We start from the raw sequence: 12,492 nt of genomic DNA on the forward strand, positions 1-12,492 counted from the left end.
GTACGAATATGAATACGGATACAGATATGGATGTATGTACACAATCACGCATTACAGATGGAAAGTCCCTATAAAAGGAAAGTAAGTGCTTATGACGATGATGCTACTATCTCCCATCTTATGTTATTTCTTATGTTGCTTATTATGCTTCTATATTGATATTGATCATTGTTACACCTCGAAAAATTTTCCATTGGTACGCAAGTGAATGAACTAGTGATGAGTATGAGTGTATGACGTTCATGAGCAAGGAACGACGTTTGATGACCTTAGGCGAGATTTCAAAGGAATCCGACGTAAGACGAGAAAGTTGGCTAAGATAAGGCAAGGTGAGGTGAGCAATGCATGTGCATGGATATGGGTGATCAAAATAAGAAGGCTAAGAAATTTGGAAAATTGCAGAATTGCAATCTGCCCAGTGGTCGTAAAGTGCAAATACGGACCGTAAACTAGTATACGGTCCGTAAACTGCCAGGTCGTAAACTGGCATGCCAAACTTCAACTTTCTGCCAGCTGAGGAAAAGTTATAATACGACCTGGAATACGGACCATAAAGTGATTTACGGCCCGTAAACCATGGTCGTAAATCACCATGCATGCAGCCTTAAGTTTATAGTTCTGCTTAAGCTTAAAGACGACCACGAGGGACGGTCCGTAAACTGAAATACGGACCGTAAACCTCCATGGACGACCACTGTTCACCCAGCACAGATTTTTCAATTCATTGAATATGAGGATCAAGACTTGTCTTATTTCATTTCCACATTACACCACTTCTCTCTAAAACCTCTCTCTACATTTACTATATGAGCTTTCAAGGATTATAAGTCATCAACAACATTAAACAAGTGAATCAAGAGTAAGGAAACCATCAAGGATCATCCAAGGTCAAGAAATCCAAATGGAGATAAACTAGGGTTTTGCTCAAGGTGGAGTATTATCAACTAAAGTTTGTTCCTACAACTTCTAAGGTAAGATTCATGATATTTACATGATTTTTAAAGTATTGGAGAGTTAAAATACATGGCTTGTAGAAAATATGGTCAACTAGGTCATAAATGATGAATAGTGACATTTTGAGAAATAGTTTGAATTGAGTTATGAATGTTGTTGTGTTGTGATATGAATGTGTTATAAATGGTATTAAGATCATGAACTAGACACTTTAGACGAATGGACGAAGTTGGGTGTTATGATCATGAATGTGGGTGAATTAGAGGCAAATTGAGGAATCTAGATAATGTGGATAATGTGAATGACTAATGGTCATTGTTATGATATTAATGAAGGTATAAACGCAAGCATTGGAAGGGAACGTGCAAGTGTAGAATAGTTCGACGAAAAGGTATGTAAGGCTAACCCTTCTTTCATAAGGCATGGTTCTTGGCCAAATTTCTAATTCCTCTATATGAGTATGTTGTATTCAAGTGATTGACACTCCGAGCTCATAAGCTCACGATCCTTAACATGTACTACAATTGTACTACGCCCTCATATGACGAGTAAGCCTAAGATGTGGATGTAGCAATAATGATGATGATAGTGATGACGATAATGATAATAATGATGCTAAAGGTGCCTACGGGCTATTATATTCACATGTGCCCATGAAGGGCTATAATGACACACCGAGCTTATAATGCCGAGTAGAATATATGTATATGGATGTATATATATATATATATATGATTATGTATAAAGTATGTATACGATTACGTAACGCGCGCACACCTCTGCAGATGGTACGGATAACCCTGAAGCCTTGGTAGGGCTAGGTAGAAATAACATTGAGCCTTGATTGGCTAAGTACGTATGAAACACCGAACCTTATGGTCGGGCACGCTATGTATGTATATAAGTGTATGGCTATGTATATAATATGAATATGAATGTGAAAAGACTATGTATACGAATGCGAATAAGGACATGTATATGAATATGAGCACAAGTATGGTACGAGTACTATTATGGAATACGGATGATGACGTAGGTGTACAAATACGTATGAAAAATGGAAAGTCCTACGAAAGGTAAGTAAGTGCCATGACGATGACATTATTGTCTCCCCTCCTACGTTATTTTCTTCTGTTATGTATTATGCTTATGTATATATCGATGTTGCTCATGCTTTACATACTCAGTACATTCTTCGTACTGACGTCCTTTTATTTGTGGACGCTGCGTCATGCCCGCAGGTGCACAGGGAGACAAGCTTGATCCATAGCTGCTTATCCAAAGATTGCATAGCAGAGCTCCATTTCTTTCGGAGCCGCAACTTTTGGGTATTCATTCTTTTGTGTACATAATTATGGGCATAGCGGGGTCCTGTCCCGCTCATACGATATGTCATACTCTTAGAGGCTCGTAGTCATGTGTATGTTGGTAGAGATGTTCGGCCATGTCGGCCCATGTTTTGTATATCTTTTGTTGGCCTCATCGGCCTTGTACTTATGAGGTAGCATAGATGCCTATGATATGTTAAATAATGATGGTTGTCTAATGGGATCAATATGATTAACGATAAGAGAAGCACAAATTGACTTATGGTTCACCTAGATGTTATGTTATGTACGATAAGGGGGTGCCCGGGTGGGGTAGCACCGGGTGCTCGTCGCGGCCCCCTAGCCGGGTCGTGACAAAAGTGGTATCAGAGCAGTTCAGTCCTAGGATGTGTCTACGAGCCGTGTCTAATAGAGTCTTGGTTATGGGTGTGTTGCGCGCCACACTTATAAACAGGAAGCTGCAGACATTTTAGGAATGAATGACCTTCTTTCATCTCTAAGATCGTGCGATAGAGCTAAGCCATAGGAGATGAGATTCCCTATACTAACCCCTGATTACAGCGGAAGGTTGGTAATGACAGAAGAAAGTGATTGATGACAATGAAAGCTACGGGGGTAAGCCCCTTTGTTGAGGCTACGTTACCGTAATATGTAATACTATGATGATGAATTTATTGCTGTGAAAGTAAGTCGGTGTTCATATGATAGAGGAATTGATTAAATGTCTTTTGATGATAAGTTCAGCTATAAGTTGAGAACTAAGCAAATTGGATGAATCAGAACAGAGATATGCGTCGAATAAAGTAAGAATGTTGAGATATGATTGAAATGTAAAGCTGAAGGATGAAAGAGAAATAGGGAGAGGTAACAGGGCAGATCGCTACAGGATCATGTACACCTCGAAGTGTAATATATGAGGTAAGTTTTGACATCCTTGTGCTTTTACTTGAAAGTGGGAGCCCTGTGTGGCTGAGATATGTCGTATATTTGTGTGTGTATATATATATATATATATATATATATATATTGGCCCTGTGAGGCATTGTTGGTATTTGCTGCGTGATGGTTTTGAGATAGTAAGAAATACAGAGGAAACTCTGCCGAAATTTTCCCAGAATCTAAAGGAGATAAGATATAAGCTTGCAATATGCCCTAAACGGGAAAATATGATGTGCAAAAGAGTAATGGCAGAATGCGACTAAGTTAGGAGTATCGTTAATGACTACAGGAGTCGAGTTAGATAGTATTGAATTGATAGTAATGGCAGTGATGAGAGCGATATTGATACGGTAAAGAGAAATGCTAGAGTAAAACAAAGGGGGGTTGGAAGCACTAAAACATGACATGGAGGAGAAAGCGTAACTCTAATAAAGTGCGATACTGGAGTAGCGATTGGATGTCTAAGCACGAGTAAATTACGATAAGTTTATTAGCAAAATAAAGTAACAGCGCCCGGAGACAGAGATACGAATATGAAGGGTTATAGTGAATGTGAATACAGTGGTGAAATGACTTACATGGTAAAGTGTAAGAGGGCCGATTAGAAGGAGTAACTGGTTGAGTATACTTACTTCGTAAGGTTTATATTATTCTGCGAACCGGCTTGCGAATAAGACCAAGAAGTGTCACTTGTAGAGTTGATTATTATCAGGATATAATGAAGACATAGCGAGAACTGGGATACGGAGTAAGTAAAGTATTGCAAGGAAACGACTAAAGATGTGACATGTTCTATATGAATAAGGAGTGAATGCAAGTATGAAACCAACAAGTGAGCCTTAGAGAAGTAGATGAGAAAGCTTATAAGACCTTGCTAAAGGAAAGCCCAGCATAGAGGTTCTTCACTAACAAGAAATGATAGTAGCAATGAAAACAAAAGGGGGGGGGGGGGGGGGGAGTTAACTTGAAAAGGAAATTAGAGAAAGGTGATATGGCAAAGTCGTAGTAGTGGGTGATTGGTATAATCAAGAGTACAAGTGATATCTTTAGCTGGATGTAAAAGATCAAGACTGTCGAAGAATGAATTGTACGAAGGCAGCATACTCTAAAGGACAAAGCGGTGCTAAGTTGAGAATAAGGTCCCTCGTGCGAAGAATCAAGGATTGATTATAAAACGGGAGAAAACAAGATAAATTGAGGAGGAAGGTATGTAGAGGAATAAGAATGACAATAGAGAGAAAAGGAAATATGCGAAATACGTATTCTTAAGAAGAAATTGTGTTATGGCTAAAGGAAGGTGCATCTCCTCCGAATATCTTATACCAAGTTAGAACGAGTAGAGTATATAAAGTAACAGTTGAAAAGAAAAGATGATCATGAGTTATGAATGCTTACCGTACGGCAGTAAAATGATAGAATAAAGCTATTGCCAAGGACAAACGCCATATGATTACGATTGGTTTTGAAACCAACGTGGAGTGCAAAACAAGAGTAAAAGAGTATGAGGCATAAGGAATATTAGTTGCGCATGAGGCTTGGGTCCTGAACAGCAAAGGCGACGTTACAGGTAAAACCCAGGGGGAAGCGAGTGAAGAGAATATAAGTGTAGAGATTGAAATGATGGACTCCAAGGTGTGACAAATGTAGACTCTAAAATAAAGAATGAGAGTTATGTAAAAATGAGTTAACAACGAGTAAATAAACGAACTTGAATCGAGCAAGCATCTGACACTGTAAGGGAAATCATTTACGAAGACCTTGAACCATGTGACATTGATGAGTAAATAACTCAAGGGGTATGTAAAGGATATGTGTATGATATGATTACGAATAAGAATATGTACATGACATGCATATGAATATGACTATTGATACGACGGATAAATGAGTACGATTGCGAATACGAATACGGATGTCGATACCTGTATATGTATAGAAACGTATGTACAAGAATCACAGAAGAATGATTATGCCACTTGCAAGTATTGATGCGTCGCCAATGAAACCAGGTGATGTACGACCAGAAAAGAGAGAAATGGCCCGTGAGCTCCAACAGTTAGCTAGCCTAGGGGTCCGAGTAATGGACTCAGGTAGCAGCGAAGTTAGTATTCATGATTCAGCAGTCTCGTCGCTGGTAGCAGAAGTGAAAGGGCGACAACATGAGGATCCCATACTAATGCAGTTCAGAGGTACGCTCCCTCAGAAGGAGGAGTCAGCATTTGAAATTTCAGGAGACGGAGTCCTCCGATGCCGAGGAAGATTATGTGTCCCTGATGTGGCAAGTCTACGCCACCAGATTTTGAGAGAAGCTCATTGCTCTCGTTACTCCTTCCACCCCGGAGTGACGAAGATGTATCACGACATTAAGTCTATCTATTGGTGGAATGGGATGAAGAAAGATATGGCGGAATTTGTTGCTCAATGTCCTAATTGTCAACAAGTGAAAATCAAGCACCACAAGCCAGGTGGATTGTTGCAAGATATAGAAATCCCAACTTGGGAGTGGGAAGTGATTAACATGGACTTCATTTCAGGTTTGCCTCGTTCTTGACGTAAGTATGATTATATATATGGGTGATTGTGGATAGACCATAGTTGGAACATGTTGCATAAGTTTGAAGTGCTTGTTGCTATGTGTTCTCTCAATGCTCTCACTTTAGTCGCATAAACATGCAAGAAGACAATCTTTAGCAACATAGAGCACACAGTTTGCAGCAGGATTAGATATAAACATGGAACGATTGTTAAAGATCTTTTAATCTTACATAAGACTGGACAAGGAAAATACAGTGATTTCCTCAAAATAAACTCCAACTATAACTCTACTTTCTTATAAACTTGGTTTTAAATTAACAATAAAAATCTGTCATGATTTTCTATTAATTAGGAAAGTACTAGGTCAGTATACACGAAATAAATACATATCACACGCGAAAGTGAATCCTACTCTCAATAGGATAAGTGTCGGGCACTATACACGAACCAATTACTAGCTAGACTGGGTTCTTTAGCTTGCAACAACCACCTATCATAGCTGTATGTGTTTGTTAACCTTCAAAACTCAATTTCCAACAGATAGTTACCAAGAGTCTCTATCAATTATGTTTACCGAGGAGCGATTCCCTACATACCCTGTGCCGACGGTCCTCTGTAGGTAATTCTTGTACCCAGGGACTTACTTTGATAATCTTCATTGGTAAAAGAGGTTCTTTTTAGTAGTGCGACTCACTCACTCAGACTGGAGTTTGGAGAAGAGGTTACCCCACTTTTTTTGTTTTTATGCTAAATTGTTACGACAGACTGTTTAAAAGAAATTTATTCTTACTCTTGAATAAAACTCAACTTGCTTTTGAGATATGTTCGTCATCACATTATTTGTAGATACTGAATTTTAATCTTAGAAATATTATAAATTTATTTCATTAATACATTAAGTTAAATAATGTTTTGCACTGATTAATCTTAAATCTTTTTAATGTAAATCCGTGTTCAAACGCAGTTTTCAAAGACGTTTGAACTTCAACTTCAAATATATTTTTTTCACTTGCACCAAACTTGGTTGAAAATCTTAGGATGGTATCTGGAAACATTTAAAAGTCAAGAGACATCAATTCAATACGATATTTGGGTTTCTTACCAAAAGAAACACTTGCTTCGATATGAGTGAAATGTTCTTCCCACGAAATATATATGTATATAATGTATTTGCAAAGATTGATAATGAGGATGGTATCTGGAAACATTTAAAAGTCAAGAGACATCAATTCAATACGATATTTGGGTTTATTACGAAAAGAAACACTTGCTTCGATATGAGTGGAATGTTCTTCCCACGAAATATATATGTATATAATGTATTTGCACAGATGGATAATGAGGATTCATAAAGAGAAACCTCAACCGAGAGATATGAAGCGTCAGTTACATAATAAAAAGAAGTTTGAGGAATTATTAATGACAAAGAAAAATATACTAATTGAGGAAAAAGAAACTAAGGCAGCTCGAACATCAAAGTGACAAATACTTCTTTTCTTTTCTTTTAAATATATACTAGTATTTATTTTATGAGAAAAATGCTAGAACAAGGAGGAAGAAAGACAACTGATCAATCATTGACAAGCTAAGTATTCGTGTTATTTTCCAGACAAGACGATCAATAGAGAATCAACAAAAGAAGAAACAGAAGAAGTTACTAACTAATACAAGTTAACTCTATTTGGATTATTAATGTACCCAAATGAAGAGGCTTGCTGGTTGAAAAGCTCAGAGTACATTTCCATGAAAAACGTGTCAACAATTTCAATATAAGCCGGACATGTGAGACGTGAGTAGTAATAAAGAACTTGTTCAATATCCAAAGCGTGTTCTTCAGTACTCTTCTCTAAAATTTTCAATTCCTTTAGTTTTTGAGCCACCAAATAACTCCTTTCCTCTCTTAAGTCTTGGTATTTCTTCTTTCTTTCATGCATGATAATCTCCTTCCTCTTTAGATCATCCTTTGAGCCAACAACTTGATAATGTTTTTCCAAAACATGATAATCACCGGCCTTTTTTGGGCTCACTTTTGTGAACCTAACTAGCTTTTGGTCTTCCTTTGCTAGTGGAGACGTTATTTTCTTCTTGTTTTTCTTCTTGTGTTTGTCCAAATGGGTGCTGAAGCCTGTGTAAAATTTGTCCAGCTCTGGGTAGCTTTGGCTGACATTAGTAACCGCTCCGCCAGCACAAGGAAATAGGGGGCTGCATGGAGGGCTTTTGGGAATCTTTTGATATCCACTGGAGAATAAATACTTGACACTGTCTACCGTTTTCTGGAAGAGCTTTTTGGTTGTGGAAATGGAGGTTTTTAGAAACATTGGTAACTGATTATTAAATCTAGGGTAAGAACAAAGAAAAGGATATCTCTCTTTCTTGTTCTGATCCTGAAAATGTCCTCATAGAGATTTGGACGAGAGCACAATGGAAATCGTTTAAGTACAATAGAAAGGGCAAGAAAAGGTAGGAATGGAAAGACAGAAAGTTTAAGCTTTCTCTTTTTATGATTCACTCTATCTTTCTGTCTCTACACGCTCCCAATCCGTTACTTTATTTATTTATTTATTTATTGTTTTGATGTAGAATTTATGTCTGTACATGTTATTTAAAGGCTGATACTGCCTAGTTCTCCCTAGCTCCTTATATTCAAATTATGAGAATTATTATTTGTATAATATTAGAACTAAAAGAAGAAAGGTAATGAGTGCCGTTTAATGAAAATAATTCATCTGTGGAGTGTAAAATATTTTCTTCACTTTTACTTTAGAAAGTGGGGGTTGGTGTGTTGCCCTCTTTAGGAAAATGAAAGGAGCGGTGTGGTGGTTGAAAACTTGAAATGTATCCTTCTCTCCTAGTCAATTCATATTCTTAAGTAGCACAGCAACTACATAGTTTGCTCGCTTGTTTATGTCAATTTGATGTGAGCTTCCAAATATACTAGTACCATATTCTTTTTTATTTTTTATTTTTTCCTTTTTCTTTTCCTTATTCCCATAAAATATGCATGTTTTTTGGTCTTGAAGTAGGTTAACAATTGGCCTGTTGCCAAATTTTTATTGACAAGAAGGGACATATTACACACTTTTGTCCTCACATCAACAATAATGCTCAGTTAGGCCGTGATTATCGGGAGGATAAGAATATCTATAAATGGTCAAATAACGTTTATTGTTTAAATTTCTTTTTGTATTCATTGAAATGCAAGAGATGAACTCAATACCCTGTTTCGCCAAGCTTTTGGAATGTCAAAAGTGTTTATTTTTTTATTTTTTTAAAATGTGATATTTGATCAAGTTTTTGGAGAAAATAAGTGTTTTTGCGAAATATGAGAAGCTAAATTTTATTTTATTTTTCCCGAAAACACTTTTTCCAAAAGTACTTTTTAGAAAATATCACTTAAAAATATTTTTTAAAAGTTTAGCCAAATGCTAATTGTTACTCAAAAGTGCTTTTTACGTTAATCGGTCAAACACAAATTTCTCACCAAAACACTTTTAAAATACTCGGATAAAATCCTCAGTCACCCGTATTCATTTCTTTCCTTCCTTTTTATCTTCTGTCGAAAAAATTTCTGAATGATGGAACGCTTAGACACACAAAAAAATATACTCTAATAAACATCTATTTAAAGCATAGACACACACAAAAAAATATACTATAGACACACAAAAAATTTATACTCTAATAAACATCTATTTAAAGCATAGACACACAAATGTATATACTCTAATAAACATCTACTTTTTCATCATATATTGAGTAATATTAGTCATGTCTAAAGTTATATTACATCCAAAAAAAACATGGTTCATTTCACAATTCCTCATATTCCATTGGTTTACTTCATTATTTCCCATTGTTTTACGGTGGAGAAAATATAACAAGAATATATTATATAGATGCTTTATACCTCCATCTAAAATGCCTACTACAATGAACATTTATAGTATGAGAAAAGGAGATTTAAGGGAGAAAAAAATGACAAATTTTTTGAAAAATAGAGAATAAAGACAAAAACTAAAGGCGAAACCGAAACAGACAGACTCTATATTTTCTAGTTTAAATAATAGATTGAGTAAAAAAATGTCAAAAAAATGTCCCTAATTGGAAGACTTAGATAAATTAGCGTCATGCCTTGAAATAAAGGAGTGACTTTAGACAAGAGAGCGCTGCTCAGATGGTAAACACCCCCACCTCTAACCCTGAGGTGGTGAGTTAAAGTCACAAAGAGAGCAAAGTGGTGGAGAGCTCCTATGGAGAGGTAAAAAAAGGGAAATCTACATGGTCTAGAGAACATAGGGCTTATTTATATTTAGTAGCTATACTTTGTCCAAATTACATCTCACAGCTAAATTTTATATGTTAATTACACAAGTTAACTAATTCAAACCCATCTTCTATTATTTCATTGTATCAATATTTTCTCTCAACACCCTCTCTCTTCTCCCTCAACTCTCTCACCACACCACCTTCTCCACTGCCACTTCTTCTCTCTCCACCGCGTTGTCACGACCCAACTGGAGGGCCGCGACGGGCACCCGGTGCTAGCCCACCCGGGCACCTCTTAACATACCTTTACATTAACATCTAGATGAGCCACATATTAAATCATACATTTCTATTCATCAATCATACTAGTCCCATTGGACAACAATACCTTTATATCATCATTGACATCTATGCCCATATCAATGTATATAAGCCGACGAGGCTAACAAAATGATATCCAAAATATAGGCCGACAAGGCCAAACACATCTGACTATATACACATGTCTACGAGCCTCTAAGGAGAGTATGTCATATCATATAAGCGGGACAGGACCTCGCTATGCCCATAAATATATACACAAAAGAATAAGAACCAAAAGCTTTAGCTCCGAGAGAAATGGAGCTCCGCTATGTAGTCCCTGAGTAATGTAGCTATGAATCAAGTCTGTCTCCCTGGCCACCTGCGGGCATGACGTAGCGTCCACAAACAAAAGGACGTCAGTACGAAGAATGTACTGAGTATGTAAAGCATGATCAATATCAATATAGAAGCATAATAAGCAGCATAAGGTGGGAGATAGTCGTATCATCGTCATAAGCACTTATTTGCTTTTCAAAGGGACTTCCCATTTCTAATGTGAGGTTGTGTACATACATCTGTATTCGTATCCGTACTCATTTGCATTCATATCCATAATCGTATTCATATACATATTTTTATTCATATTCGTATTCACACTCATATCTATATCACATACATATCCATAGCATATACATAACACTTGCATAGCATGCCCGACCACGAAGGTTCGGTGTTTCACGTACCCGACCATAGCTAGGCTCGGTTATCATACATACCTGGCCAACCAAGGCTTCAGGGTTACACATACCTGGCCCTACCAAGGCTTCAAGGTTACACATACCTGGCCCTACCAAGGCTTCATGGTTATCCGTACCCAACTGTAGAGGTGCGCGCACGTTTCATAAATATATATACATATTCTACCCGGCCTTATAAGCTCGGGGTTCCATAATAGTCGTACATAGATACATATACATCATAGCTCATAAGCATCCTTAACATCATTACTATTATCATCATCTTCATTATCGTTATCACTATCATCACCGTTATCATTATTGTCATTCATTACATCTATCCTTATAGGATTATTCGTCATATGAGGAACTTAGTACAATCGCAACATATCGAGAATCATAAGCTTATTAGCTTTTGAAGATAAAGTCCTTTGGAGGACATCATAGACTTATAGAATATTTAGATGATTGGCCAAAGAACCATGCCTTATGAAAGAAGGGTTAGTCTTACATACCTTTCCATTCCACTATTCTACCACTTGTACGTTCTCCTTCAATGCTCGCGTTTCTACCTTCATTAGAGTCATACTATCATTAGAAAAGCCGATAGCTAGCATACATGGCTAAAGCTAGAGAAAATTGGACAGCATCTCCTTTATTTATACAACATTCCTCCATATCGTAATTCAACTCCCAAACGTCAATAATACATTCACAATATCATAACAATAGTCTTTATTCATCCACATTATCTATATTTCTCAATTCATTTCCAATCACCCATATTCATGGTCATAACACGCGATTACGTTCATTCATATACATTTCCTATCCCATGTTCTTAACGTCATTTATTACGTATCCATATCACAACACATCAAGAATCATGACTCAATTCAAACTACTACTCATAAACATCACTACTCTCACATTTAAGACCCATTTTCTATATCCTTTTACAATCCAAGTGTTTCAACTTTCAAACACCTTAAAAAACATGGAAATACCATAAAACTTACCTTAGATGGTGAAGTAATGAATCTTGAGTGGAAATACTTCACTTGAACCAAACCCTAGTTCGGCTCTTACGGAAGTTCTTGTGGTCCTCTAACCCTTGGAAGCTTTCTAACACATAAACACTTGATTCTAGTATTTGATCTTTGTGTTCTCTTGGACTTGAGTGGAATATGTTTAGAGAAAGGTTTTTGAGCTCTCAACACTTGTATAATATGAAAAATGAAGTAAAAGAACCCAAGACATCTATTTATATAAAAATTGAAAATCAGCCCGTCGGGACTTCCACGAGCACTTATACGGTCCGTATAGTATTGTACGGTCCGTATAAGTGGTCGTGGTTCATGAACCAGCAAATCAACTCCCTGCTGGGAGTTATACGGACACCTTATACGGACCGTATAAAGTTATATGAA

General features: G+C 36.9%; 1 protein-coding gene across 1 annotated transcript; it reads right to left on the minus strand.

Moving 5' to 3' along the window:
• Positions 1 to 7,235: 7,235 nt before the first annotated feature.
• On the minus strand, positions 7,236 to 8,328 carry LOC132603485 (uncharacterized). The gene has a single exon (XM_060316584.1). It carries the CDS (start codon positions 8,072 to 8,074, stop codon positions 7,418 to 7,420), a length of 657 nt encoding a protein of 218 aa, XP_060172567.1. The 5' UTR covers positions 8,075 to 8,328; the 3' UTR covers positions 7,236 to 7,417.
• Positions 8,329 to 12,492: the final 4,164 nt, after the last annotated feature.

Source organism: Lycium barbarum, chromosome 7 (genome assembly GCF_019175385.1).
Source record: "Lycium barbarum isolate Lr01 chromosome 7, ASM1917538v2, whole genome shotgun sequence".
Lineage (NCBI taxonomy): Eukaryota > Viridiplantae > Streptophyta > Magnoliopsida > Solanales > Solanaceae > Lycium > Lycium barbarum.